The 27466-nt window shown below is 32.7% G+C and overlaps 3 protein-coding genes across 9 annotated transcripts; 2 read left to right on the top strand and 1 right to left on the bottom strand.

Annotated features, from left to right (window-relative positions):
* Positions 1 to 1743: 1743 nt before the first annotated feature.
* Positions 1744 to 7129, top strand: Pex13 (peroxisomal biogenesis factor 13). 3 transcript variants are annotated; one of them, XM_011147980.3, is made up of 5 exons: positions 1744 to 2027; positions 5076 to 5342; positions 5584 to 5831; positions 5919 to 6107; positions 6355 to 6848. In XM_011147980.3, exons 1-5 carry the CDS (start codon positions 1963 to 1965, stop codon positions 6732 to 6734), a joined length of 1149 nt encoding a protein of 382 aa, XP_011146282.1. In that variant the 5' UTR covers positions 1744 to 1962; the 3' UTR covers positions 6735 to 6848. The 3 variants fall into 3 exon arrangements, with proteins under 3 accessions (XP_011146282.1, XP_025153998.1, XP_025153999.1); XM_025298213.1 differs by lacking the exon at positions 1744 to 2027 and adding an exon at positions 2753 to 2976 and having other exon boundaries at positions 6355 to 7129; XM_025298214.1 differs by lacking the exon at positions 1744 to 2027 and having other exon boundaries at positions 5170 to 5334; positions 6355 to 7129.
* Positions 7130 to 9686: 2557 nt separating this feature from the next.
* On the bottom strand, positions 9687 to 14447 carry TfIIA-L (transcription factor IIA L). Of its 4 annotated transcripts, none has more exons than XM_011147958.2 (7): positions 14210 to 14447; positions 13232 to 13442; positions 12640 to 13008; positions 12145 to 12353; positions 11870 to 12019; positions 11711 to 11800; positions 9687 to 11612 (listed from the first exon to the last, which is right to left on the bottom strand). In XM_011147958.2, the coding sequence occupies exons 1-7, from the start codon at positions 14231 to 14233 to the stop codon at positions 11505 to 11507; spliced, it is 1161 nt and encodes a 386-aa protein (XP_011146260.1). In that variant the 5' UTR covers positions 14234 to 14447; the 3' UTR covers positions 9687 to 11504. The 4 variants fall into 4 exon arrangements, with proteins under 4 accessions (XP_011146260.1, XP_011146269.1, XP_019698794.1 ...); XM_011147967.2 differs by having other exon boundaries at positions 11870 to 12016; XM_019843235.1 differs by having other exon boundaries at positions 12640 to 12999.
* A 3002-nt stretch (positions 14448 to 17449) lies between these two features.
* mahj (LisH and WD40 domain-containing protein mahjong) lies at positions 17450 to 26812 on the top strand. 2 transcript variants are annotated; one of them, XM_025298206.1, is made up of 16 exons: positions 17450 to 17524; positions 18245 to 18512; positions 18731 to 20104; positions 20258 to 20467; positions 21582 to 21748; positions 21893 to 22139; positions 22249 to 22371; positions 22443 to 22742; positions 23392 to 23589; positions 23832 to 24079; positions 24159 to 24410; positions 24540 to 24729; positions 24811 to 25104; positions 25500 to 25905; positions 26020 to 26259; positions 26557 to 26812. In XM_025298206.1, exons 2-16 carry the CDS (start codon positions 18252 to 18254, stop codon positions 26778 to 26780), a joined length of 4734 nt encoding a protein of 1577 aa, XP_025153991.1. In that variant the 5' UTR covers positions 17450 to 17524; positions 18245 to 18251; the 3' UTR covers positions 26781 to 26812. The 2 variants fall into 2 exon arrangements, with proteins under 2 accessions (XP_025153991.1, XP_025153992.1); XM_025298207.1 differs by lacking the exon at positions 17450 to 17524 and having other exon boundaries at positions 18252 to 18512; positions 26560 to 26780.
* Positions 26813 to 27466: the final 654 nt, after the last annotated feature.

Below are 27466 nucleotides of genomic sequence, written 5' to 3'. Positions count from 1 at the left end.
AAGGATTTCCATTAGTACCAATATAAAAGGCCGAAAAATGAAATGATTGTGATTGTAGTCTGAATATAAAAGAATTAGAATATGAAAAGAATAGTATGTAAACAAATCAACAAATAAAGTGAACTTTTAGGTTGTATTATGAATTTGAAAATTATAAAATATGTATATATCTATATAGTAAAATTTATATAATAAAATATAATATTTAACTAGAAATGAAATTAAAATTTTAGGTTATCAATTTTGGAAAAAATTAATCATGGAAAATATGGAAAGCGTACACTTGTTTGTTGCTGTATATTTGAAAATAGTAGAAAATATGACGATGCAATATATACTATATGTACGAAATATTTTGATTAAACGGCGAAAGCGTCAGAAAGAAATTATATTACAACATTTGTTGAATTTAACACCACTAAATCATTTGCTTGATCTCGGACCCGTATTACAATTTTCACGACATAAATCAATTTTACAATCAAGTTAAGATGTTCAATTTTTATATTGGTATTATTGTCATATTTACACTGCGTCCGTTTACACGTCTTCCTTACGTCGATGTAGAAACCCTAAAATCCGTATCAGACTACGGATTGGGATTGAGTATTGGATTGAAATTTAACCAATCAGGAGTAAGTTTACTATACTTGAGATTATTTTCTCTTTTTCAATTGGTCAAATTTCAATCCAATCTCAATCCCAATCCATAGTCTGATACGGGCTTAAGCCTCTTCACTAAATGACTTTGAGTTATTACATCAATGACTACGTTTACACAGCTTCTAATTTCGGCTTAGTAACTATCGCAGTTAGTGCAGTCTCGAATCCGATTAGAGTATATTTTTAGATCTAAAAGAATATACCAATCGAATCAAAGAATTCACTAACTACGGTTGTTACTAATCCGGATTAACCTTGCCGTGTAAACGTAGTCAATGTAATAACTTCGTCGTAAAGGAGTGTTTACACGGCATCTAATGTCAGTAGTTATAACATCGATGTTATAACTTTGGCATAAATTGGTGTAAACGTAATCATAGTTACCATTCTTCGCAACTCGTAATTGGGCGTTTGCACCCTATTTTGAATCGGGCTTTAGAACACACCCATAGAAATTGATATTTCCATACGGTCAGATAAGGAGAATGGCGTAGGGCTTACTTCCATAGACTACGTTTACACGGCTTCTAACTTCGGCTTAGTAACTACCGTAGTTAGTGCAGTCTCGAATCCGATTAGAATATATTTTTAGATCTAAAAGAAAGTACCAATCGAATCAAAGAATTCACTAACTATGGTTGTTACTAATCCGGATTAACTTTGCCGTGTAAACGTAGTCTTTGACCCAGAGCCATCTGTTGAAAGAAGGAAGGAAGAATACGGATATAGGCTGCGACCCGATATTCACTGCCAGTACTGAAAATACATAGTTTGTGTCACGTATACTATAGATTTTCAGTACTGGCAGTGAATATCGGAATGTAACCATAGGTTGCGTTCAGAAAACAAAACGCTCACTGAGCGATTAGTAACTATTGGTTCTTACTGTTAGATCCTTACATTCAGACCAATAACGTTGACGGATTAAGCCCCTTGCACAATGCCAAGCTATAAGAATAAACAGGCTATAAGAATAAAAATAGACCAATCACAATAGATTATTCTTGTAATAGTCGATTGTGATTGGTCTATTTTTATTCTTATTGCTTGTTGCCTAGCATTGTGCAAGGGGCCGTACTCAACCGTTGTATAACCGTTATGTTTTCTGAACGCAGCCATAATTTCACTCGTCATGGCGTGTACAATCGTCGGATCTTTGTATCTCGTAGAGTGTTTACGCGAACTTTGAACAACAATATAAAAAATATACATACGTCATTATAACCACACAATAAGTGTGCTAATCTTTTTTCAACATAAGAATTTGGAACTAAACGTGAATACATCAAGATCTGAACCATGGCACCGGGATATAATAGGACGAATAATATTCAACTGCATAACGTTCCTCCCATGTCGACAAGGTAAAGTAATTAATTATTTTAATCGTTATCAACATATGTTTATAGTTCGTGCAATTACCTATTTTAAATATATCGTGAATAAATCTTGCAATATATTTTTATTATATTCATATCTACATTATGTGTTAAAATACTAGTAGTATTACACAGTAATATGTTATTTAATGTTATTTAATGTTGTTTACATGACAAAGTATTTTTTTCAGTATAAGCTTAGTAATAGCATTATTTTTGGTAATTATTTGGAAGACTGGCCTCACCTTGGATTTCGCTCAAACTCACCTGTCTTGTGTATTTTGACGTGTAGAAATCTGCAAATAAAAATCGTCGCTCGGCTCTAGTTTGCGAGAAATAAATTGTTAAAAAATGACATGCGAGGTTAGAAAATCTGTCATGTCGGTAATACAGACTTATGGGTACCTATCATGGAACTGGTCGGAATCGATTCCGATCGGAATAATTCCGTTTCCCTTAGAAAAGACAATAAAAATCTAGGAAATAACGGAATAAATTCGATCGGAATCGATTCCGACAAGTTCCATAATAGGTACCATGGTCTGTTCTTTTTAGTCGGAAAGTGTAAAGTAGTACATGTAAGCGGCGGAGGGGCGAAGCTTTTTATCCAGACATTTTCATATATTAAACATATGAATTTTTAGCTCATGTATCAGTGGTTATTACACACCAAAAATAACCACTGATACATGAACTAAAAATTCATATGTTTAATATATGAAAATGTCTTTGAGTAGAGGGCTTCGCCCCTCCCTCGCTTACTATTTTACACTTTCTGACTAAAAAGAACAGACCATAAGTCTCTGTATTACCGACATGACAGATTTCCTAACTTCGCATGTTATTTTTTAACAATTTATTTCTCGCAAACTAGAGCCGAGCGACGACTTTTACTTGCAGATTCGGCTTCTACACGTCAAAATACACAAGACAGGTGAGTTTGAGCGAAATCCAAGGTGAGGCCCGTCTTCTAAATAATTACCCAATTTGGATCAAAGGTTTTTAAATATTTCATATAAATTTATTTTTAACAGTTGCTGATAAAATTTATAGATTTCTTTCTCGAGTGGTATTTCAGAATATATAATACAAAGTATTATATTATATTAGTCATTAAATATGAAAATATCTGATTTCCTTAAGTACTAAGTTCAACAGGTGATATCTCTAACATTTTATTTTTACAGTTTTTAGTTCTTTGTTGTGAAGGTACACTATCACTCTTTCATATGTTTTGGTTGATTATCTTTCAAATTGTCTTTATTACAATAATTTTTGTATAAACATGTATAAGTTAAAAATTTGTGCTATTTTCGGATAAGTTCCATCATGGAACTAATGCAGACAACTTGAAATATGAAACAACATGTTTGGTGAAGATGTGGCTAATGAACACAGTACATCGATATCTTAAGAAGTTTTATTCTGGCAATTTTAATCATGAAAATGAGCCATATGAATAACCTAAGACCAAGATGGATAATGAGTTAAAAACTGTTGTGAAAGCAAATACATCTCAAATTATGCATGAATTAACAGCAAGGTTTAACGTTACTATTCCAATAACATTGGACCATTTGAAACAAATCGGCAAAGAAGCTGGATAGATGGGTTTTGTATGAATTAAACAAACGACAAAATAAATCGTCTTAAAATATTTAATTCTCAACAAGCTGTGGAAAATATCTTCCATGATTTCATCACCACCTGCTCATTAGGTTTTTTCACTGCTGGCATAAAGATAGCAGCTACCATTAAGATGATAAAATTGCGTTGATAATTTAGGCGCATACTTTGATTAACGGGACTGGAGGGTCAGATTGCTGAAAAATCATGCTTGTTTTTGATAATATTTTGTGACGAACTAAATAAGAATTAAAATTTTAGGTATAGTCATACAACATATGAAGAGTAGAAAAATTTTGTTTATGAACAAATACTCGTATAAATATACAATATATATAGCTATATGATAAATATACTTTCCTTTTTTTTTTTTTTTTCAAGTTATCATTTTTGCAGTAATATCTCTGCTCTCGGTGGTCCGATTATAGCAAATTTTAGCTAGAAATCTTGAGGATGCTTGTCATTATCCAGTAAACCACTAGAAAAAGGATCGAACAAAATTAACAAAATGGCAGCTATTATTAGGAAAAAATTCAAATTTTTCAGTTCTTTTACAATAAAAAAATTAATATCTCGAAATGAAATATTTTGAGTTGTCCATGGTTCACCTGAGAGCCACATGAACAAATATTATTGCTTTAAAATTTCAAATCAATACGAAGCTCAGTTTCGGAAAATCACTGCAAAAAGTTAAACAAAATTTTGAGAAAAATGCGTTTAAAATTTAAATGTATATTTATATTAAAATTTAAACATATATTTATATGAGTATTTGTTTAAAAACAAAATTTTCCTACTCTTCATATGTTATATAAATATATGTAAAATTTTCATTCTTGCACATTTATTCAGTTTGTCAGAAAATCATTATCAAAAACAAGCACGATTTTTCAGTAATCTGACCCTCCAGTCCCCTTAATTGTGCTACTTCTAATTTGAAATATAATAAACCAAACTTTTGATTCAAAATCGAACATTTTATATTTAATGACCTAATAAATATGTAATACAAAATAGATAAAATTACAAAGGAAACTATTTACACATAGAAATAAAATTATTGAAATATTGAAAGAAGAAATAAATTTATTAAATTATTGTTTAATTTATTAAATAAATTATTAAATTTATTGGTGATTTTAATTTGAGATTAAAGAAAAGAAAGACATATGATAAAGATGATTAAGTCTTTCCATGTATGTATATATTGAAAGTCTGGAGAATAAGTCTGGCACATATGTATAACATGATATATTGCATATAAGGTCAACATATGTATTAAAGGAAATTTAATAATATGATTGATTATCAATAATTATATAAATTATATAACATATACGATAGATGTAAGAAAATATATTATTAATATATACTGTGAATAGTATATTTTTAAAATCTATGTTATAGTATGCCACATACGTTTGGACCTGTTCAAACTCCTACAGTTAATCCACCTCCACCAGTACCACCACGCTTTCCTATAGATAATTATACAGGATATAGTAATTATAGATCATTTGCTTCTAATTATTTAAACAATGGAATGTATGGGGGTTTTGGCAGTTATAGAAATTATGGTGGATATAATTATCCTGGGAATCAAATTTTTTATCAACATGATATGCCCATGCATAATAATAATGGACTATTTGGATATGGAAATATGGTAAATAGGTATGTTATATATATATATATATAGTTTATTGGTAAAAATTATCACTTATATATGTGCACACGCGCACACACAATTTACAAATTTAATGACGAATAAGTTTGATAATTTTAATGATCAAAATATTTTTAATTAAGAGAAAAGATATTAAATAGTGTTGTAAAGACTTTAAACTTTTATTTGGGAAAGATCTTTAAATTCATATTCAAGATCTTTTATCTAAGAGAATTTGTTTTATGTCAGTTTTCAGCAGTATGTTGAAGAAACTACGAGACCGATTGTTAATGTAGTGGAATCTGTATTAAATACATTGGGGTCTATCACAGCGGTAGTGGAATCATCACACTATACTTTATTAACTTCGTTTCGGACGTACGAAGTTTTAGCAGATAATATCGGGCGAATGCGTTCAACATTCGGACAATTATTAAGCACCTTGAGTTTGATTCGATTGTTGAAATGGATCTATAAGAAACTTCTAGTGTTACTTGGTAAACTTAATATACAACTAAAAACTCACATATTAACTTATATAAAATTTCCAATTATTATCTTAATGATGACTACTTTTTTTATAGGTAAAGAATCGCAGGATACATTAAATGAAATGTTATGGCAAAATTCAATGTCACAAATGAAAAGTCAAGAAGAAGGGCATTCGCCGATTTTTACATGGCATACAAGTTTTCTATTTGTCACCATTTTTGCTGTTATTCCATATTTAATTCTTAAGATTATGAGTAATGTGAGGCAGATTCAAGTACAAGGTATCTTTTTATATTTTTGGTTATATCTTTACAAATAACAATTGCTTTTATAGAACCTCTTCTGTTAACAAAGTCTTACACTTATGTAACTATCTTTATCAGGATATTTCACATATTTCATAAACATTTTTTAATGTTTTAAATTTGTTTTTTCTTGTAATAATTTTAGTCAAATATTTTAGGTATACTTTCATCTCTATATAAAATAACTGTGAGAATGTTTTATACATATCAAAAAAATTTACAGTTAATAAACCGTCAACTTGGGTGAAGAGCCGATATCCTGTTCAAGTGGCACATGTACTGTACGATTTTGTGTCAGTTTCTAATGACGAATTGAATCTGAAGGCTGGTCAAAAAATATGGTTGGCACCACAGTCTTTACAATCTAAAAACGCGACGGGTTGGTTAATAGCCACCAATGGTAAAGATATTGGTTTAGTACCTACTAACTATATACAGATAACAGGACAGGTAAAGAAGTCAAACTTAGTAAATGACGAAGCTATCGTTGCATCTCAAAAAATTCAACAAAATGTAGATTATTCCAAGCAAACAGAAGCATCTGAAATTATGACATCTGGCAATATTTCTTCTGAAAATATGGTATCTAAACCCATTAGTTAACAATATTGAACATGACAGATTTTTTTCCGCATGTGTTGAGGATAATTTCATTTGGGTAGACAGATTCAGCATTATATATTAATTTTTAAAGCATTTGGTTATATTTTAATATTATGTATATATGACTGAAATATTAGTAATATATGTATATAAAACGCATATAAGCGGGACAAACTTATAGGTATCACAACTAAAGAAATAATTCACAAAAAAAATGAGTAAAATATGTGGGATAAAATATGTTCAATATTTTGGTTTTGATTTATTTATTTGGAAATATAAAACAATTGTATTTATTCTAAACATTGGATCGGTAAGTCCTTTTGTAGAGGAATATGTGTTACATTGTATTTAATAAAAATAAAAAAAGGCTTTGTTAAATAAGAATTTACGATATACCGTAAAATGAAAATATTGTATTAAAAATTAAAAATCTTCAGTTAATTCATGTTATTTGTTTTGCATCTTATATTAAATGTTAATATAATACTATTTTTTTGTATCACAAGATATTTTATCTTTAATTCGATATATTTATAGGATATAGAATGTTTTTGAATGTTTCTTTATAAGATACAACTGATATTTATTTCACTTATTTCACTTAAATTAAGAATCATATTATGAATCAGAAATATGAAGCAATATAATCATATTTATATATAAAACTACCGAATATGCAATATAAGTTTTAATTACAATAATTCACGGAAAATAAATTTAAGGTTCTGATTTATTGTTACGATCGGTATTTAATAGAATAATGTACTCGTGGAGTATTAGTTTTAAATTTTATGTCGATTTTGGTGAACATGCATTGTTCTGAAAAAAAATATATCGAAATTTAAAAAAAATCGAATTTCCTGAAAAATTATAACAGAAATTTAAATACCGAGATAATTTCCTGAAAAACAATTTTACTGAAATATTGAAATTATCTCGTAGCCAGGTACGTTAGTATTTATTTAGTTGAGAGAGTTTACAAAAAGAATGTATCTAAATGGATAGATATTAATATACATATGTCTGTTTTCAGAGTATTAGTTTCTTTTTGTGACAATTATATATTTTGGAAAAATTATATTTGGGGACATTGCTTCAGTAGTCAGATTTCAATATTGTGAATATTCGAACGCGCAATATTTAAGAAATTATCCCAATTTGCAAATTTTGGAATTTGTTTCGGGACAATACATGTTTACTGATTTATTTTCGTTTTTGAAAGAGAAATGAAAATAGCTCGTTTTCCTATATTATTGTCCAATCATATATCAACAATGATTCACATAAATATATTAAATATTACACTAATATGTTGCATAATTTAAATTTAAAGCTTAAACGATTAGACAATTTACTTCATTACAAATACATATAACAAATAGATAAAACAATTGAAAATTATAACATCTTATTTATAGATTCTATTGTGTATTCAGCTCAGATATATATTCACATTCATATTTTATTGGGAATATCGAATAAACTTTAATAACAAATAAACACAAAAATATATATATACATATATATATAATAAATATTTTATACTGTTACGCTGCTTGTTAATTATTAACATCCTTCCAAAATAAAATACGAGAACAACTTATACACCATATAAAATATTATGAGTACCAACGTTATGTTATATGATAAAACATATTTACAATTTTATCCTTTTAATTCAATGTCATTGTATATTTAACAACTATCACTATACATTTAACAGAATGATCATCTTGTTGTAAAATAAAATGAGAAAGCAATGGAAGCAAAGCAACTTTTTCATTTTGTTTAAACTGCCAACTTTGGACTTTACTCTGTAGATAATACGTTTAGCCTATATATGTATATTGTTGCGTTCCAAAAGGAAACAATCAAACGCCGACTCGAAACATCGCGCAAATTGGCTAATTAGCAAAACGGATGAATATAGAAATTGTCTTCTTTATTGATAAATCTCGATTTCATTGAAAAAGTAGAAGTCAGAAACAAGCAAATGAAAATAGTAACATAAGTACGTGTCTCTAACTTTATTCCTTATCGCGACTATTGATTGAAAAATCCAAAACTATTGTTATATCAATATTTTCTGTATGACGTTGGCTCCATAAATATTTTACATAAATTACATTCGTGTATATGTGTGTAATCACAATGAATGAGATACGTTAATACATATAATAATATATAAAATTTAATTTCGGGAAACAAATTAGGGTGTGTAAAGGTTCGAACGAAGATTACACAATGATTATATTATATGCAAATTAAATATTATTTTATATTTTATGAATTTATCAATTTGGAAGAAACGAATTCCTAAAAGACTTGACACTATAAATCGAAAAAAGCAAAATATTATTATGAAAAGATAGAGTGGACGAAATATCTTTGTCCATTAAGACAAGAGTTTAATGGAAAAAAAGATCGATTTATGTTTATGTAATATTGTAGCATATAGAAAAATTGTGCAACGAAACATTACAATATGATATAATTGACAAAAGAGAAGAAAATGATATAGCCTATCCATGTCATATTGTCAATTTAAAGCTCATTCCTGCTTTTATGAAATAACAATTTCTTATATAAGCGAATGTTTATTTAAGCATGTTTTATATTTGACGTTTAGAAGATTACAATTGTTCGAAAGTTTTCCATTTAAAATATGCTGAATCATGTGATTATAAGACACACATACACTTGTAAAAAAAACCTATAGGCGCGCGCACACACATACACACACTCACTCATTCATAAAAAAATAATGTTCTCATGAAACATTTATTATTTTGCAAATTCCAAGAAGTTTTATTTATAAGTTAAACTCGAGATATAAGGCATACCATGAACGATGTAACGCAGATAACATAATATTTAGCGAACAGTATCTATAATTATAGTTTCAATGATATATGATTTTGGCCGCAATTTTTATATAAAAATTCGTACTTTTTGGTAACTTTAGGAAATTAGAGACTTATAATTGGCTGATTGACGGTATAAACGACAGTGTGAACAACGAAAAATATATATGCCTTTCTGTTTAAAATGTATAATCTAGATTTCGAAATGTATCGATATCTAAAGTATACTTGTAAAGTAACGCAACTGTCATATTGTTTCATAATATTCATAATTGCATTGCAATTCATAACCTAATTATATATTATACCCTTCTAACAGAGAAGTTGTTTATATCGTCGTTCTCCAATTAAAGAATGATATTAACTTAAACAATTAATTTCAACGACGCAAGAAAACAAGAGGATTCTACAAATGTTGCATCTTCTCTTATAAATTATAATTTAAGGATAAATCTTTGTCAACATACGCAGCATAGACTTAAACGTTTTACGGCGCATGCAACATAAAATTTACTAGCTGACGAGTCTTACGATGTATTTAACCGAAGCAGCTTGGATTAGTTTGATGTTCAAGTAAATTTGATGTTTATGAATTCATGTTAGTTTCGAATATGATTATTATATACATCTCCTTATTGATATTTTTGATGAAGAACCGGAAATTAAATTTGGAATGGTGATTTTTTTAAGTGTTTAAAACAGCTATTTACAGAGAAACAAAATATATTTCAAGTTATTCATAACAATTGATTTCTTTTGTTGATCGCTCTCCGAACGAATCAAATCTCCTGAGTAAAACACGATATCAACTTCCTAAATTCCAAACCGTCATTCTTCATCTTTCGATGACAAACGAGTTTGTTAATACTCGCAACAGCATAAGACACGTTTTCTTTCCCGAAGCGTCACATATGTGCCGTAATTTGCAATCCCTTAAAACTATTTACACTACTTCATGTGAAAAAGTTCATAATCGAGGATTTCAAAAAAAAAATATATATATATAGGATATAATCTTCGACATCATCGTCAATGATGTAGCGGTTCTCGACACAATCAGAGCTACTAATCGATATGAATGTTCGGTAAACGCATTACGCATTTCTTTTTTATTAAAATTTGTTCATCTGCCGGGGGAAGCTTACATTCGTCGTGACTATCTTCTAAGGATCGCGACCTTCATGAACGTGTTATAATAATGCACGACGAATATACGACTAATGTAACAGTGGGAGACTTTCTTGTAACTTGGACAGCATACATGTATAATCTGCATTTGCACAAAAGAGAACGTACCAACCCTCTATAGTCAATTTGACTGTACAATAACATACTATAAACAGCATGTTTCCCCAACATAACATTTACATATTGTAACAAAATTGAAGCTATTATAATTTATATATGCTTACATATAAATTTATACTGCTTTACTTAAACTTGTTGCTGCTTTTCTCTTAGCAAGAAGCTTAATAAAAGTATTGGAAAATATCTAACGGAAGTATTCAATTAAGAATATCAATAATGCAATCTAATTTTAAGGACATGAAAGAAGTGAATAAAATAAGATTTTTTTTCTTCTACAGTATACTCAGTTTTAATAAAGTCGAGAATTCGTGAATCTCCTACTGAGATATTTTTGAAGAGCCACATCGTCTATAGAGGGAATGAGAACAACATAAAACGTGTAAATATAACTATAATTTTTTACCGTTTTCCCCTGCATTGGTATTACGAATGTAACATTGTCACATAATTAGTAGAATCATGTCCGGCACATTCCATAATAATAATCATGAAATGCGATTTCACGTGAACACATGATCAAGTTGCTTTTACACGTAGCATCCTTTAGTCGAGCTTACTCGAACTAGCGACACGATATTCACATCACATCTCAAAATTACCATTCAGCGTCTCCGTTTGCCTTTTGAAACACATAATCTTTCCCACTTAGATTCATTATACCGTCCTTGAGATAAAACTTCCATTTGTTTCTACTCCTTGTAATCTGAAAGAAAAATAATGTAAGTTTGTACTCGAATTATATATATATATAATTGTAGAAACACGCTAAAGTCCAATAGTTTTACGTAATCACGGCCGTACCTTATCATATTGACATACAACTACATTGTCGGTATCAAAAAGATCCGCAGGATCATCATCGGTAACATCATCTTCGGAATTAAGGGGTTCCTAAAATAGACAAATTTTGTATAAATCAATTTAAACCATCAAACATACGACTTTTCTACAAATATTAACCTCTTCACGAGCCGCCGCCTCATCATTTTCTTCCTCCTCTTTATCGTCAAGATCCTCATCGTCATCATCATTATCTTCTTCTTCCTCTTCGTCGTCATCGTCGGAAGAGTCGCCCGCCGCTCCATCAAGCTGAGCTATATTATTTTGCTGCTAGCAAGCAATCGAAATGTTATATTCCTCACGTAATGTATGCATGTATGTATGGATGTACGTATGTATGTGTATATATATATATATATATATATATTCATTATTTAGATTAAATATCTTATCACCTGGTTCTGCATTGGCCTCTGCGTGACAATATTATTTGTACTTTGCGTAACTACTTGAATAGGTTGATTCACTTGCAATGGCGTTAACGTAGCTTGTCCCTGTAGCGTAGCATTTACATGTTGTTGCAATAAAGTAGAAGCTAAATTTGCTGGAAGACCCATAGCGGCGGAGATTACCGGACCAGTTAAAATTGTGTGTAATTGATTCTCTGAAAGAAAAAAAAAAAATGCGATGCTTTTCCATTTGCCCTATTGATTAAAAATTTCAATTTTCTCGCTCGTTAATCTGCTCTTGTGATGACATAGATAAAAATAAATCATGATAAGAATATTCTCTATATTATACAAAATAGTTCTAGTTGATATTTTAATATAAGAAAATTATGTAGATATAATTCTATATTTACACAAATTAAAATTTACAAAAATTACAATTATTACTACAGAAATTGTTGGTGATATATTTATCAATAAAGTGTACAATAAACTTTTTACCTTGAATAGCAGATGCAGGAACTTGTATAGTTAAGATCCGTTGTGGAGCGTCTGGAACACCAGTTTGAGGCGGCAAGGTGATCTGGATGGGCACTTGTCGGTCGAGTACAGCGGCAGGAGCAGTCACCACTTGTTGCACTGGCGCTGATGAGTGCTGTTGCAATGTTGTTGTCCCTGCTGTAGGAAGTGTGTGTTGCTGAGGTGTAGGTCGTTGTTGCTGTGCTTGTTGCTGTTGTGGCTGCTGAGGAGGTTGTTGCTGTGTTTGCTGCTGCTGAGGCTGCTGTTGCTGCGGTTGTTGCGGTTTTGGTTGTGGTTGTTGTTGCGTCGGTACTGTGTTTCCGGTTTGTATATAATGATTTCCTATAGAAGCTATTGCAGCATATGATACATGTATGTGACAATGATTTACAAAACAATTGTTATCACATGTCTTATTTGGAGCAGCAATTGGGTACTTTGTATACAATGTTCTATTGTAACAAAAACTTGTATGTTTGATTTTAAAGATTATTTATGACTGATCTATAATGATATGATGGTTATTTATGATTATTCATAATGTATTAGTAATAATTTTTATAAGGATATTTACCTTTATTGATACTTATTGCTTTGAGCGGATTAAGTTGAGGAACTTGTGATTCTGGTGGATCTGGATTCATCTCCACAGCCTTACAAGATAGTAACTTTGTTTCCCATATCTGTTTAAGCTCCTGTAGAACTTGCTCATCTACACCCTCGTCTATGAAAGACTCTCGTACACCAGATATTACATCTTCTATCACAGTATTGTATAATTTCAGCTGTAGAGTTAGTTTTTTGGCATTAGAAAAATATTACACAGGGATACATATTATAAGTTTAAAAGATAATAATTATATATAAAATATAAATTAACTTATTACTATATTAGCACAATTCAAACGTTATATTCAAGCTGGAATGTTCCAAAAATTTAATTTTTGTCAGGCAAAAATAATGAAAATTTGAAATCTTCTTTTCAAGTATCATAAACTTCCTTATATGAAATATGTACATATGTCAGGACTATATGATTGATCTTTTAAGTTTAAGATATTTTTGTTATGTTAACTTGATTGTCTTATCTCTGGCTGATAATGAAAATTTTGATAAATATAATGTGACGACTTAAAAAGATTTTCTAGTGAAAACACTTTAGTATCTGAAAATGACATACAAATCACAGATATGTTAATACTTAGGAATTGAAATAATCAACATCAATATAATATCGCATGTCATAGCCTGCATCTAAAAGTATTAAATATCCTTAGCCGAATACGAATATTATTTACAAGGCCACTGCTTCTTCCCACCCTACATGTCTACGTGTGAGGTTAGCAGCAGTTTGTCAATATACGTAAAGTATGCTACCGACAGCCGGATATCGAAAACCGACTTCGACTTGTAATGCATATGAATTCCATGTGGTGTTAGAGAAGATTATCGGGAAGAAGGAAATTGCTTGTTTACGGGAGAAAAACTTGGCAGCGACTTTTGTGGCACAAGTTCTCCCATACTTACTCGTTTAAATCGTTCGTTTACTCACCACGGTGCTGTGACTGAGAGACATCGTGGCATACAAGGCTGGAAAATTGCGCGATCAATGGAGGAAATGATATCGAAAATGACGCGACTGACGACCCCTTTTCTTTAAACAATACACCTCAGCATCACCGTTCACGCTCGCACGTATTCGTGCAACAGTAACTGTTCCACCACGCTCAGCTACGAATAACCATCAACTTCGCTTACATCAACGACCCGTCGATTCTACCATAGATGAGTTGCTATGAAAGACTGACGGTTTTACCATGACTTATGGAGTGTTTACATTAACCGAGACGTACAATTAAGGCCGACACCCACAGGACGCGGCAAATATCGACATTAACCAATAGTTAATCAACGTCTCACGTGCCGCATATTGGGGAGTTTTTGCAATACCGTCTTTCAGATACAATAAACGTAAATCGTGAATACTATTGGTTGTATACGTACATTGCGACATTATTTCTAAGCGAATAAGGCCCCTTGCACAATGCCACGCAACAAGCAATAAGAATAAAAGTAGACCAATCATAATCGACTATTACAAGAATAATCTATTGTGATTGGTCTTTTTATTCTTATTGCCTGTTGCCTGGCATTGTGCAAAGGGCTTAACGTTCACAATTTAAGTTTACCGTATCAGTGATGCGATTCTGTAACTCGTTATTGGAGTTAACGACACTTTCGTTATCGTTGCGCAGCTTTTGTATACTGTAGAAAAGCTGCGCAACAATAACGAAACTGTCGTTAACTCCAATAACGAGTTACAGAATCGCACCACTGGGGCTCTATTCTTGAACTACTTGCGTATACATAAGTGGCAAGTTTCGACTAATCGCAATGGAAAATCCCTAGAACCGTATTCTTGACAGTCGCAAGTGAAACGTATACGCAAATTATGGCTGGTATTCATAGTCAGGTCTTATATTTAAGACCGTCTTAAGTTCACTTTCAGATACTCTATAGCCAATGAAATGCTTTGTACAGAGTTTGAAGATAAACTTAAGACGGTCTTAAATATAAGATCCGACTATGAATACCGGCCTATCATTCGCAATGCAACGAATGGGTAATACCATCCATTTCTCTCGAAACGTATGTGATACATTATCCAAAGTATAAAAAGTGGAGTATAAGAGTACACATAGAAACACATTGTTATTAAGAAGAAGAATAATTCGACGCTAAGACGGCTAAAAGAGTGAAAAATAATAGCTGACTTTACATATCCGTAAAAGAAATAATAAATACGAAATTTAAGAGAAAATAATAACATATAAATTTCACTGCATTTTAATTATAGAGTAAAATTGTGTAACAATAATGGATTTAGACGATATAATAGTAAACATACCAGTTACAAATGCGTTAGAACATGCTGAAATAATGGAAGAACCAAGAAGATTTTTCCATATTAGTTCCATATTAGTTCCATATTTTCCACTTTGTCCTGCTGAACGCAGCCAATTAAAGTTCGTCGTATCGTATTTTTGGTCGATATTTGCAGAAAGTACATATGTTTTCCAATGTTGTCAAACGTAATTAAACGCAACGGAAAGCGTATACGTTTCTTATTATGCTTTTATGATTCCAAATAAAATGGCCATCACTGTTGAAAACAGAATCATTCTCTTTTTCATTATCTATCATAAGTTCTTTTTCCATAACTGTGGAAGAATCTGAGTTTATAATCGAAAAATCCAATGAACTCATAATTGTATCTGTATGCTGCGTAGAGCTTGTTGCTGTAATGGAAGGACTTTCATGCAACTGAATACTAGAAGGACTCATCCTTAAGCCAGCGGCACACGGTGCTTGTTTTCGTGCTGGATTGCTTGCTGGATGAAAATACTGCGTTCTGATTGGTGCATTTTCATCCATCTTCGAAAATATACCAATCACAACGCAGTATTTTCATCCAGCAAGCAATCCAGCACGAAAACAAGCACCGTGTGCTGCTGGCTTAAGTATTGTGTTAAGTCCGTTGTGTGAGTTACGATAGAAGTATTTGGTGTTTGAGGCTTAACTAATTTAAATGACAATATTTTTGGCATAACTTTTATAGCTGAGTTCTTTGGAATCATAGATCCTGTTAAAGAATTAGCATTCGGGTGTGCTATCATAATTTTCTGATTAGATTCAGCCATTATGAATTGTTTATCTTGCTGAAGACTATAACAAAAAAAATCATTAATATTAAATACAATAGTTGTGTAAGTGAACACTTCTTAACTGGTTAAAATAACTTTAAAACAAATAATGTTTGAATATATTGATCACAAATTACTGAATAATATGTCGTATGTAAAATATTACATTTTTGCTCACGTATTAATTCAAATAAAATATAAACATAAGTCACACAAATTGTTCTAAAATAAAATCACTTAACCTATTTTGAATTTACTGTTAGTTAATTAATTATAAAAATGCATATTTCAGCAGTCAACTAAAATCTTATGCAAGACATTTTAAATACCTGAGTATTTAATACACGTTTCCTTAATTTAGTCGTACTTTTTTGCATTCTTCTTCGCAAAAGTAAACAAATGATTGCGCGTGCGCTCATGACAAAACTGTTTTTGCCCAAACTGCACCACCTCCGAAGCTGGGGTAAATGGATCACACTCCTACTTGTTCCTTGAGGAATGCTCCAATGCGACGCGAACATTTGGTCGCCATATAGGTTCCGGTGACGCAAACGAATTGGAACACATTGGGGCAAATAGGAGCATGTGAAGCCTCTTGCACAATGCCAGGCAACAGGCAATAAGAATAAAAATAGACCAATCACAATAGATTATTCTTGTAATAGTCGATTGTGATTGGTCTATTTTTATTCTTATTGCTTGTTGCCTGGCATTGTGCAAGGGACCTTAGGGTATGCGACGCGAATAAACCTCATAATAGCATAAACGCATAAGTGGAACCGTGATCGGAAACTGGCCAGTCGGAATCTCGCGTTTCCGAACGGAATCGTGAAAAGTTCCATAATAGGTACCCAGGAACTGGAAAAGTCGGCTTTCAATACCAACTTTACTTCAAGCTTCGTTGAAATATTCAGATTTCTACTGAACACTAACCAATCGTTGTAAACTTCTCCCTATGATTTAATATAACGTGTGAGTGGCGTTGAAGCATCTATTGTATGCACAGAGCCATCTATTGAAAAAGAAGAAGAAAAAGAATTCTCTGTGAGGTGTGCACCTTGTCTTGATGTTATTTGTTATATGGTTATATTTCTACGTTAGAATATTGTAGAATATTTCGTTTTGCGAGTTGTGCATTCGGGAAAATTGGATAACGTGGAGCTGTAAGTCTCGAAGTCACATAATTGAGTGTCTTAATTGTGTCCATTGTTCGTATAACTATCATCGTAGCGAAATATCGTCGAAAAAACTGTCAGGACGGAGTTTCTTCGATAAAGTCTCGTTGTACTTAACCTATAAAAGACACGCGCCACCATACGCAGCGGTGGATCATAGCGCAGCTCTGTGTTCGTTGTGTAAGCTATCGCGGACTCACCACGCCGGCAACGGATTATAATTTGATGCGCTATGCGATTTCGCCAAGGCACATCATGGTGATGTGTCTTTGATGTTACTTCCTCGTTTGCAATAGTTGCGATAATTCTCTCGTTTGCATCATACCTTTTGTTTATCATCATCGATTTGTGGTTATGTCATTGATATATCGTTATATATTTAAGATGTAACGCTTAACATTTATAACATATAATATATGTAAAGCTAGAGAAAAATCTTTTACAAAATTAGTTGTTGAGACATTTCCCTTAACGAATAAATGCAGTGGTTATACAATATCATTATTAGATGCATTGACTTATTTTTTGTAATTAATATGTTTGAAGAGATCATTTTTTTATATTAGAAATTTTATATCATAGTGAAAATTCTCTTTTTATTGATTATTTGATTTTTATACTGTCAAAAAATCAGATTATCAAATTTTTTCTATATTTAAATTATATTGTAATAAAATTTCTAGTTTTTGAATATATTGACATTTGCAGGTAAATAATGGCGAATGCAGAATCACTTGCGGAAGTGACAGATGTTGTACAAATTCTTCGACAATGGGAGGATGAACATAGTTCTGCAAACTATGATCCTATCCCTATCCTCCAAAGACTAGCAGAAATAATAGAGTTGGAAACAGAAAATTATTTAAAGATGGATCCTGATCCTTTTGATGAAAGACATCCATCACGTACTGATCCAGAATGTAACTTTGGACATATACTGAAAGTCCTATTTAGAAAGGATAACTTCATGACAAAGGTATGTGTGTGTGTGTGTGTGTATATATGTGTTTATGTGTATTAAATAATATATTGGTATTGTTTAAAACAAATCTGTCATTTTAATATACAATTCTAAGACTTGATATGTCAATTAATATAGAATATATATTTTTCCTACTACCACTATTACTATGCAACCACATTATAATTTTGCTAATTTATTTATCAATCTTCCCATACCATGTTTATTTGTAGTTGATAAATGACTACCTGAGAGATAGTTACTGGACGCGGGCAGGAATAAATGGGAGAGATGTTAGAAAACTCAATATCGCTGCATGTCGCCTGATGTTGGATATACTTCCTGGTTTGGAGACTTCAGCAGTATTTCAGCCAGATATGGAAGGTCTTATCAACAGATTATTTAACTGGGCAGAAAAGAGCATTGAGCCGCTGCAGAGTTATTCAACTGGACTTCTAGCAGCCGCAATGGAAGTGCAAGATATTGCCACTGGATTTAGAGATCAGAATGCCAAGATGGTGCCACTGATGTTGCAACGGTTGCACAAATTGCAGCACAGAGCACATGAAGATCGTCAAGTAGCAGCAAACACTAGACCGTTTGCTCATTTTGGGCAGGACAGGAACAATATCAGTAACGATTCCGATAGCAAAAGTGTACCCGGTAAACGGAAAGTGCGGGAAAAACGATACGATAACGGTATCACAAAGAGTCCAGCGCAGGACTTACTCTTTTCCGACGAGGATGACTCCACGCGCAATTTCGACGACGTACCGATCTCCAAGAAGAAAAGAAACAACTCTGATTGCGACCAAACACCAGTGAAAGGTAGCAACGATACCTCGTATCCTGAAATCATGTCTCCACCATTATGTATACCGAAAACACCGATCAACTCGACCAACTCACAAATGACGCCGTCCAAGCAGAGTGGCATGCAGCTGTCATCGAGGCATACGAATCTACCTTGTGTTCGTAATTTACAAAAATCCGGTCTGTCACTCAATTCCAGCGCGCATTCTTCGTTGTTGGAGGGTAATTCAAATTCGTCTTGGGCGGAGATGGAGTCATACGTGATTGGTAACGTGCAGATGCATCCACCGACTCTCGCGACTAGGCAAATTTTGATTTTGCGCTATCTCACGCCCATGGGCGAATATCAGGAATTTCTCGGCCACGTATTTGAGCAAAATGCATTAGAGCTGATTCTGAATTATATAAATGTGCGCGAGACCAAGGACAGTAGACTGGCCTTTGAGGCTCTTAAGTACCTCGCGTCGTTGCTCTGCCACAAAAAGTTCTCGATAGAATTCCTTAACGTCGGCGGCCTGCAACGATTATTGGACGTACCGAGACCCAGTGTGGCGGCGACTGGTGTTTCCATTTGTCTCTATTACTTAGCGTACTGCGAAGATGCTATGGAGCGTGTGTGCCTACTGCCAAAGCACATCATATCAGATCTCGTGACTTACGCGTTATGGTTACTGGAACGTAGCCATGACTCTGGACGATGTCACGCGACCATGTTTTTCGGTTTTTCTTTTCCATTCAAAGTTATACTGGAAGAGTTTGATGCACAGGATGGTTTGAGGAAATTGTTCAACGTGGTAAGATATTACTGATCAACTTCTGTGTTGTATCGATAAGATTAAACTTAATATTACTTTTACTTATTTACTTGAAAAGCGAGAGTACTGAGTTTTTTATCGCGAGAAAAATAACGTGAAATACATTTTAATGATATTTCTTTCCTGCTATAGATATCTACTTTGTCCATTTTAAACATTGAAGAAGAGTCTGTTATAAATGATGATGAGGAGTGTGCATCAAGGCAGATAGTAAGACACGTAGCGGTTGCTTTAAAGAGATACATGGAAGCACACCTGCATCTGAAAGCCGAACAACTACAAAGGGCAGAAAATGTTAGAACTGACCGCGATACATGGCAGCCTTCCTTACCGCCCTACAAGGTACAATATTCAGCGGCATGTTACATTTCTCTGATCATATATTGATATATACAGGGTGTCCCATTTTAAAAAACGCACCTCAATAATTTTTCAACGAAGCATTTTCAGCAAAAATGTTTCGGACAAAAGTTGTATGATTCCAAGGGGGACATAAAATAACTATACTATTTTGTTTACAAATGGCACTACTTTCGAGATATTCACTCTGATCATTACTTTTCTTAAATGGAACTTTTCTTAAATGATACTTAATGATACTTAATGATACTTTTCTTAAATGGAAACCCAAATTTTTTTATTACACCGTCTTTTTCTATCAGTTAATTTAAACAACTTTTGTCTGAAACATTTTTTTATTTGCTTAATATTTTTTGAGATATTTAAAGAAAACTTGATAACTTTTTCAATATTTAACTCACGATATCTCGCTAATTATTTGTCGGAAGAAAAAGTGGTACTAGACTTTTTTGCTCTACTTGGTCTCAAGGATATATTGTTATAATAGCGCCCTGACTTTTGTTAATTTGATGATTTTGAAATTTCCAAAAGTCAATAAGTTAACAAAAGTCAGGGCGCTATTGTAACAATATATTCTTGAGATTAAATAGAGCAGAAAAGTCTAGTACTATTTTTTCTTCCAACAAATAGTTAGCGAAATATCGTGAATTAAATATTGAAAAAGTTATCAAATTTTCCTTATATATCTCAAAAAATATTAGGCAAATAAAAAAAATGTTTCAGACAAAAGTTGTTTAAATTAATTAATAGAAAAAGACGGTGTAATAAAAATTTGGAGTTTTCGTTTAAGGAAAGTAATGATCAGTGAATATCCCGAAAGTGGTGCCATTTATAAACAAAGTAATATAGTTGTTTTATGTCCTCCTTGAAATCATACAACTTTTGTCCGAAACATTTTTGCTGAAAATGCTTTGTTGAAGAATTATCGAGGTGCGTTTTTTAAAATGGGACACCCTGTATATATTGATTTGTGTTTGATCATCTAGGTAATAAAAAGTTGGAATAACGCGATTTTTTTATTGCATTAAATAATTATTTATTATATATTTTTGCACACACGCGTGCGTGCATATTTTGAAGACATATATTGTTTTAGGCATGTAAACTTAGCAGTGAGGAAGTTCAGGCAAAAGTGGAGATACTTCAGGAATTAATGTCAGTCAGAGCAATGTGGTCACCAGTTGAGAAATTACATCGTTTGGGTGGTATTACGTTGCTTTTGCAAATCATAGCTTTCGCTCGCGAATGGAATTACAGTGGACGGTAAGTATAATATATTAATATTATCGTACTCAACGATAGTTCTCGTCGGACTTTTTAATTTTGCATTTTGAACTTCCAATTTAATAAAAAGCCAAGTGACAATATATCTTCAAGTTCTAAATGGATAGTCTTTTTTTCTTTTAGGGCACACATGCAGCACACTTCCAGTGCAGAAACAGTAAGATCATGTTTGGATGTGATTGCAATCTGTTCCGTTGTTCCTAAAGTCATGTTGCTGTTATGTGAAAGGGTCGATATGCCAGATATGTCGATGACAATGGCGATTAATCTGTTACTAGCCGCGGCTGAGTGCGAAATTGTTGCGGATGCCGATGTACAAAAAGCCGCGCTCAGAGCTGTGATTAATTGCGTGTGTGCTCCCATTAATAGGGTATGTTTCATATTCATCATTTGTATTATTCATAATGTAAATAATTGTAATTTTATTGTTTTATTTGTGATGTATAATTTCTAAAGATATTATTGACAAAATGTTTAAGATTGGTGGAAACGTAGCTAGATACTCCATAACCGGATCCGCTAAAAAGAAGACAAACATTCACAACAGCGAAGAATTGATACAGAAAATCTGGGAGAGTGTCAGGTCGAATAACGGAATAATGGTATGTTTGCGTATAATTACAATTTTGACAATCATTTGTGCGATTAATATAGAATAAGTTTTATTCCGCAGGTGTTACTGCAGTTAATGATGGTGAAGACACCTATCACTGATGCTGATAGTATACGAGCATTAGCATGCCGTGCATTAGCTGGACTAGCACGTAGTGAGAAAGTTAAGCAGATTATTAGTAAGTTACCAATGTTCACTGACGGTCAAATACAGTCTCTTATGAGAGATCCTATCTTGCAAGAAAAACGGCAGGAGCACGTTACCTTCCAAAAATATGCTCTTGAATTGATAGAAAGAGTATCTGGTAAAGCAAAACCAACAGGTGCAGAGTATGAAATGTCTTTAGTCAGTTTACACAGGGTAAGCAGCTTTTTCGATTTGTCTTTTTTCTTTTTCACAGATACGTACAGGCTGTGTTCTGCATAGTACCTGCTATCATTCAAAATTTATTATAATAAATTTGGAAATGTGTTTAACCCCTTGTCCTATAATATCGTGTGAGACTCGTGATATGCTTTGCGGGCTAAACATAAGAAACATAAGTCAGACTCATGCGCATATCGCGCCAAACATAAGAAGCACTGGTAAGACTCATCGCATGTTTTGCGGGCCAAACATAGGAAACACAAGTGAGATTCGTGTTTCAATTTTTATGTGTTTTGGTCAATGGCTGCGTTCAGTAGAACAAAATGATCAGTGAGCGCTTAGTTATTATTGTCTGTGATTGGAGCATTCTTTTAGATTCTTCATAGACCCAGAAGTATTTACCAATCAGGAGCGAGAATCACTAAGCGCTCACTGATCACTTTGTTCTGCTGAATGCAGCCATTGTGTTCTGTGTCTGCAATTTGTATTTTGCGACTTGCGATTTATGTAGATTGGGCATTACGGATGCAACTTTATCATCGACTTTGGCACGCGTTGTCGCGACTTAAATCATAGTGCAAGGGGTTAATAATAAAAAAGTTACAAATTACTATATCTTTGTTTGAAATATGCTTATTTACAGGCAAATGTTGTAGCGCAAACAAGGATACAATATAATGAACAACAACTTAATCAATTAATATATCAGCATCTCATGTCGAAGGGTTTAACTGAAACAGCTAATATATTGCACAGAGAAGCAAGCCTGGATTCGTCTGCACTTATGAAATCTATAGCAACATATCAACCGTTTACATACCGGAATCCCGTAAACGTAACTGTAAGATGATATATTGAAGCAGATTTGCGTTTATACTGTTTATATGTTTATACTGTTTATAATGTTTATATGTTTATACTGTTTATATGTCGTATAAATGTGATATTTATATATTGGCAAATTTTTTCGCGTGTACGTTCTTTTGTTATTTATAATATATTTATTATTTATATCTAATAATTTATCTGTTTTTTGTGCACAAAGTATCTATTCATAACATCCAAAATTTGTTTCTGTTTCAGCCAAGAAACAGCTTTTCTCCTGGTGCTCCCGTCAATTTATACAATACAAGCAGGTGTACATCAAGAGAAACCACTTGTAGGAACAACGCTACTCCCACATCGTCATCTCGATTTATATCCCATGCGACTTCATGTACTAACTCACCAACCGTCAACAGTAACGTTCGCCTAAAATTTACGGACTGTTTGAATCAAAATGTCATTTCAAATATAGTCAACCAGCCGATTAAATTACAAATTAGTCAGAGGTAAGATTCGTAGATATCTTCTTGACATATTCTTCCCTTGTTTTCGCATTTTTCAATATATAACGTCATAACATTGCAGGAAATCAACGTCATCCGATAAAGCACCTCTAGTCACTTCAACTAATTCTCAGTCTGTAGTACAAATACAGCTTACTACTTGTAGATCATTACAGAAACAAATTTCCAGAGATCCTGGAGGTGGTGGAGGACCTGGTGTAGTCACCTCCAACGTATCTGTCACATTAGACTCTATTATTACAGAATATCTAACCAACCAACACGCTCTCTGTAAAAATCCTATGGTGACATGTGCACAGTTTAATCTTTTTGAGTAAGCAATGAAAATTCTTGATTTTATATTAAAAAAGAATCTCATATATTTTTTTAAAGAAGCAATTTATTTTACTTATTATTTATTTATCAAGATGTTTTGCCACAATTTTATTTTGTTTCTTTACAGGCCACACAAATGTCCAGACCCCTGTATAAAAAATTCCTCACCTATAAATGTGACAGTAAGATTAGCAAGACGGTCGTTAGGAATGGATAGCAGAAAGTTAGATAGGAGATACATTTACAGCCGTTTCTGTCCTGTGAAAACCTTCCGGCCTACCGACGTGGGAGGAATCTTCACTTGTTGCGCTTTTTCGGTAAATATGGATTCGTTGCTTCAACTTGTTCTCGCAATTCTTCGCGTGTCTCTGTCTAAACATGTATGCTTTTCTATACAGCCATGTACACAATACCTTATTTTGGGCACTCATGCTGGTGACATCAAAATGTTCAATACGCATACGGGAATGGAGGAGGCGACTTACCAGTGCCATGAATCGTATGTGTATCATATGGAATGTAATCAACGTGGTAATCTTTTATTAACCTCAACTGCTTGGAGAACTCCTATGTCAGCACTCTGGGATATGGATTCATTCTTTGAGATGAAACTACCCTTGGACAATGAAGATTATGTCGAATTCGGAAAGTTACAGGACAGGATAATTGGTACACAAGGAGAAAGCGCGACGGTAAATTGCATGCTAAACACTGCTATTCTATTGCATTAACAGTCTTGTGTGATTAAAATATTATATATGAATATATAAGTTATTATTTACTACTTTGTTATGCCTATTTATACCAACACTGGTTAGATTTTAATTTGAGTTAGTCTTTGTCTAAATAGTTTAAATTCAGATTAAAGTTTAATTAATGTCGGTAGGAATGGGCTTTACTATCTATATTATTGTATTTATCTTTAAAGTTTTTACAAATTTTCTATTTAAAATGTTAAATAATAATTCCCTTTTTCATACGCGTAATTGTGTTAAATTTCGAGACTTGAATATTCTGATATTGTCTATATCTTATACTCTATGTGCATATATATGTCTATACTCATATGTACATATACAAATTTCAGATATACGACATAGGAACGGGGAAATTATTAACAACTTTGACACCATCAATTTCGAATCAGTACACGAAAAATCGCGCGACGTTCAGCATGAACGATGAATTGGTACTTAGTGACGGAATATTATGGGATGTTAATTCGGGCAAAGAAATTCATAAATTCGACAAATTAAATCAAGCATTGAACGGAGTCTTTCATCCGAACGGGATGGAGGTTGTGTCCAACACTGAAGTGTGGGATTTGAGAACGTTTCATCTACTCAAGACGGTTCCCACTTTAGACGAAATGGAGATAATTTTCTCGCCGGTCAACAATATTATATATGCAATGTCATTAGACCAAGAAACCGATGAGGCTCATTTTGCAACTTCCTTCAAAACCCTAGATGCTTTCGATTACAGTAATATCGGTGAGTATTACTATTACTGTTACCATAATTTGAAGTAAAAAATGCAACATACATGTTTTAGTTGTAATTATAATTTGCATTCATTTTATAATCAATTGTCATTTTGTACTTCAGCGACTTACGACGTAAAAAGAGGAATTTATGGTCTTGCGTGTAACAAGTACGATACGCAGATTGCTATAGTAGAGAACGCGGGTGAATTCTCAAGTATACAGGAATCATGCGTTAGATTGTACGATGTTGGAAGACGCAGAGATGATGAAGATGAAGCCGACGAGGATGATGAGGAAGAAGACCTCGACGCCAGTGACGATGATGGTTCAAACTCAGGATCTGATGATAATAACGCAGACGGTAAAAAAATTAATGTTGTTACATTATCGATCGTTAGATTTGCAAAAATTTATTAAAAATAAAAAGGAAACTTTAATTGATTTATATTAAATTGACAAATATATAACTAATGAAGTATTAATGAAGCATTACTAGTAATATATTAAGTACTGATGAAGCATTCATATAAAGGACAGATTTATGTAAATTTTTATTGAAGCAGCAATTGAGTCTATTTAGCGAGTTATCCCACCAATTGAGTCTATTTAGCGGGTTATCCCACCAATATCTAAAATTATGTATATTATCTGGTTGAAGCAGATGGTGATAACGCAGATGCTGGTGCTGAGGACAACGGTGACGATAACGAGCAGAATGATAGGGAAAACAATGATGATGACGATGATGACGATGAAGATGGCGGCGATGGAGATGATTCTGATGAAGACAGTGTGGATTATGATCCTAACGCTGACACCAACGATATCTCAGACGACTTCTCCTTGTCGGACATAGATGATCTGGAAATATTGTTCTCGTGAACGTCTGATAATTATATGTATATAAATAAATATATATATATACACATTTTATATATATATATAAATATATATAAATATGAAAATATATATATTTATTTATATTTATATGTAAAAATATATGAAATCTGAAAAAGAGCAATTTCATCGTGATGCATTATTAACACCTTGAGTGCCATGTTAGATTTGAATATGGAACCTTATCAGATCCGAATTTTTCTCTGCTCGACATACACGATCATATGTAGAGCCGGATGATTTAATGGATTGCCAACTATACGATAATATACCCTGATTAAGCAAAATAGTAAAATTATTTCTAATTGGATAAGTTAACTATCACCCACGAACGGGTGACGATGTTTTTGCGGAAAATTTCGTGTTACCCATATATGGGTGATGTAACACTCAACGTGCTAATGGTGCAGACTATAAATGTATAAATATTTTCCAGCTAATATCAACTGTTGTAACTTGAACGTCTTCGTTCGCGTCACGGGTCTGTACTTCTTAAATTGCAGATAATTGTAAATGATTATTATTAATCTTTCGTTTAATCATTATCATTGAATAAAAAGATATGCATATATATATATATATACATATGTATATATATATATATATGTATGTATATTTTTTCCAATTGAATAGTAAGTATCAATCCGTGACGTTCCTGTACTCGTAATCAA

The sequence above is a fragment of the Harpegnathos saltator genome, unplaced genomic scaffold (genome assembly GCF_003227715.2).
Source record: "Harpegnathos saltator strain DR-91 unplaced genomic scaffold, Hsal_v8.6 scaffold210, whole genome shotgun sequence".
NCBI lineage: Eukaryota > Metazoa > Arthropoda > Insecta > Hymenoptera > Formicidae > Harpegnathos > Harpegnathos saltator.
The sequence above is the reverse complement of the archived record's forward strand: the minus strand, read 5'-3'. Positions and strand labels throughout refer to the sequence as shown.

Bases quoted from the DNA above. Each gene is read 5' to 3' on its own strand.
- Pex13 (XM_011147980.3), top strand. From the start codon at position 1,963: ATGGCACCGGGATATAATAGGACGAATAATATTCAACTGCATAACGTT. The intron at 2,028-5,075 runs GTAAAGTAATTA...TCTATGTTATAG, and splicing joins GTTCCTCCCATGTCGACAAG to TATGCCACATACGTTTGGAC. The intron at 5,343-5,583 runs GTATGTTATATA...GTTTTATGTCAG, and splicing joins TATGGAAATATGGTAAATAG to TTTTCAGCAGTATGTTGAAG.
- TfIIA-L (XM_011147958.2), bottom strand. From the start codon at position 14,233: ATGTCTCTCAGTCACAGCACCGTG. The intron at 13,009-13,231 runs GTAAATATCCTT...ATGCTGCAATAG, and splicing joins AGCAATAAGTATCAATAAAG to CTTCTATAGGAAATCATTAT. The intron at 12,354-12,639 runs GTAAAAAGTTTA...TTTTTCTTTCAG, and splicing joins TCCTGCATCTGCTATTCAAG to AGAATCAATTACACACAATT.
- mahj (XM_025298206.1), top strand. From the start codon at position 18,252: ATGGCGAATGCAGAATCACTTGCGGAAGTGACAGATGTTGTACAAATT. The intron at 25,105-25,499 runs GTAAATTGCATG...TACAAATTTCAG, and splicing joins CACAAGGAGAAAGCGCGACG to ATATACGACATAGGAACGGG. The intron at 25,906-26,019 runs GTGAGTATTACT...TTTGTACTTCAG, and splicing joins TTTCGATTACAGTAATATCG to CGACTTACGACGTAAAAAGA.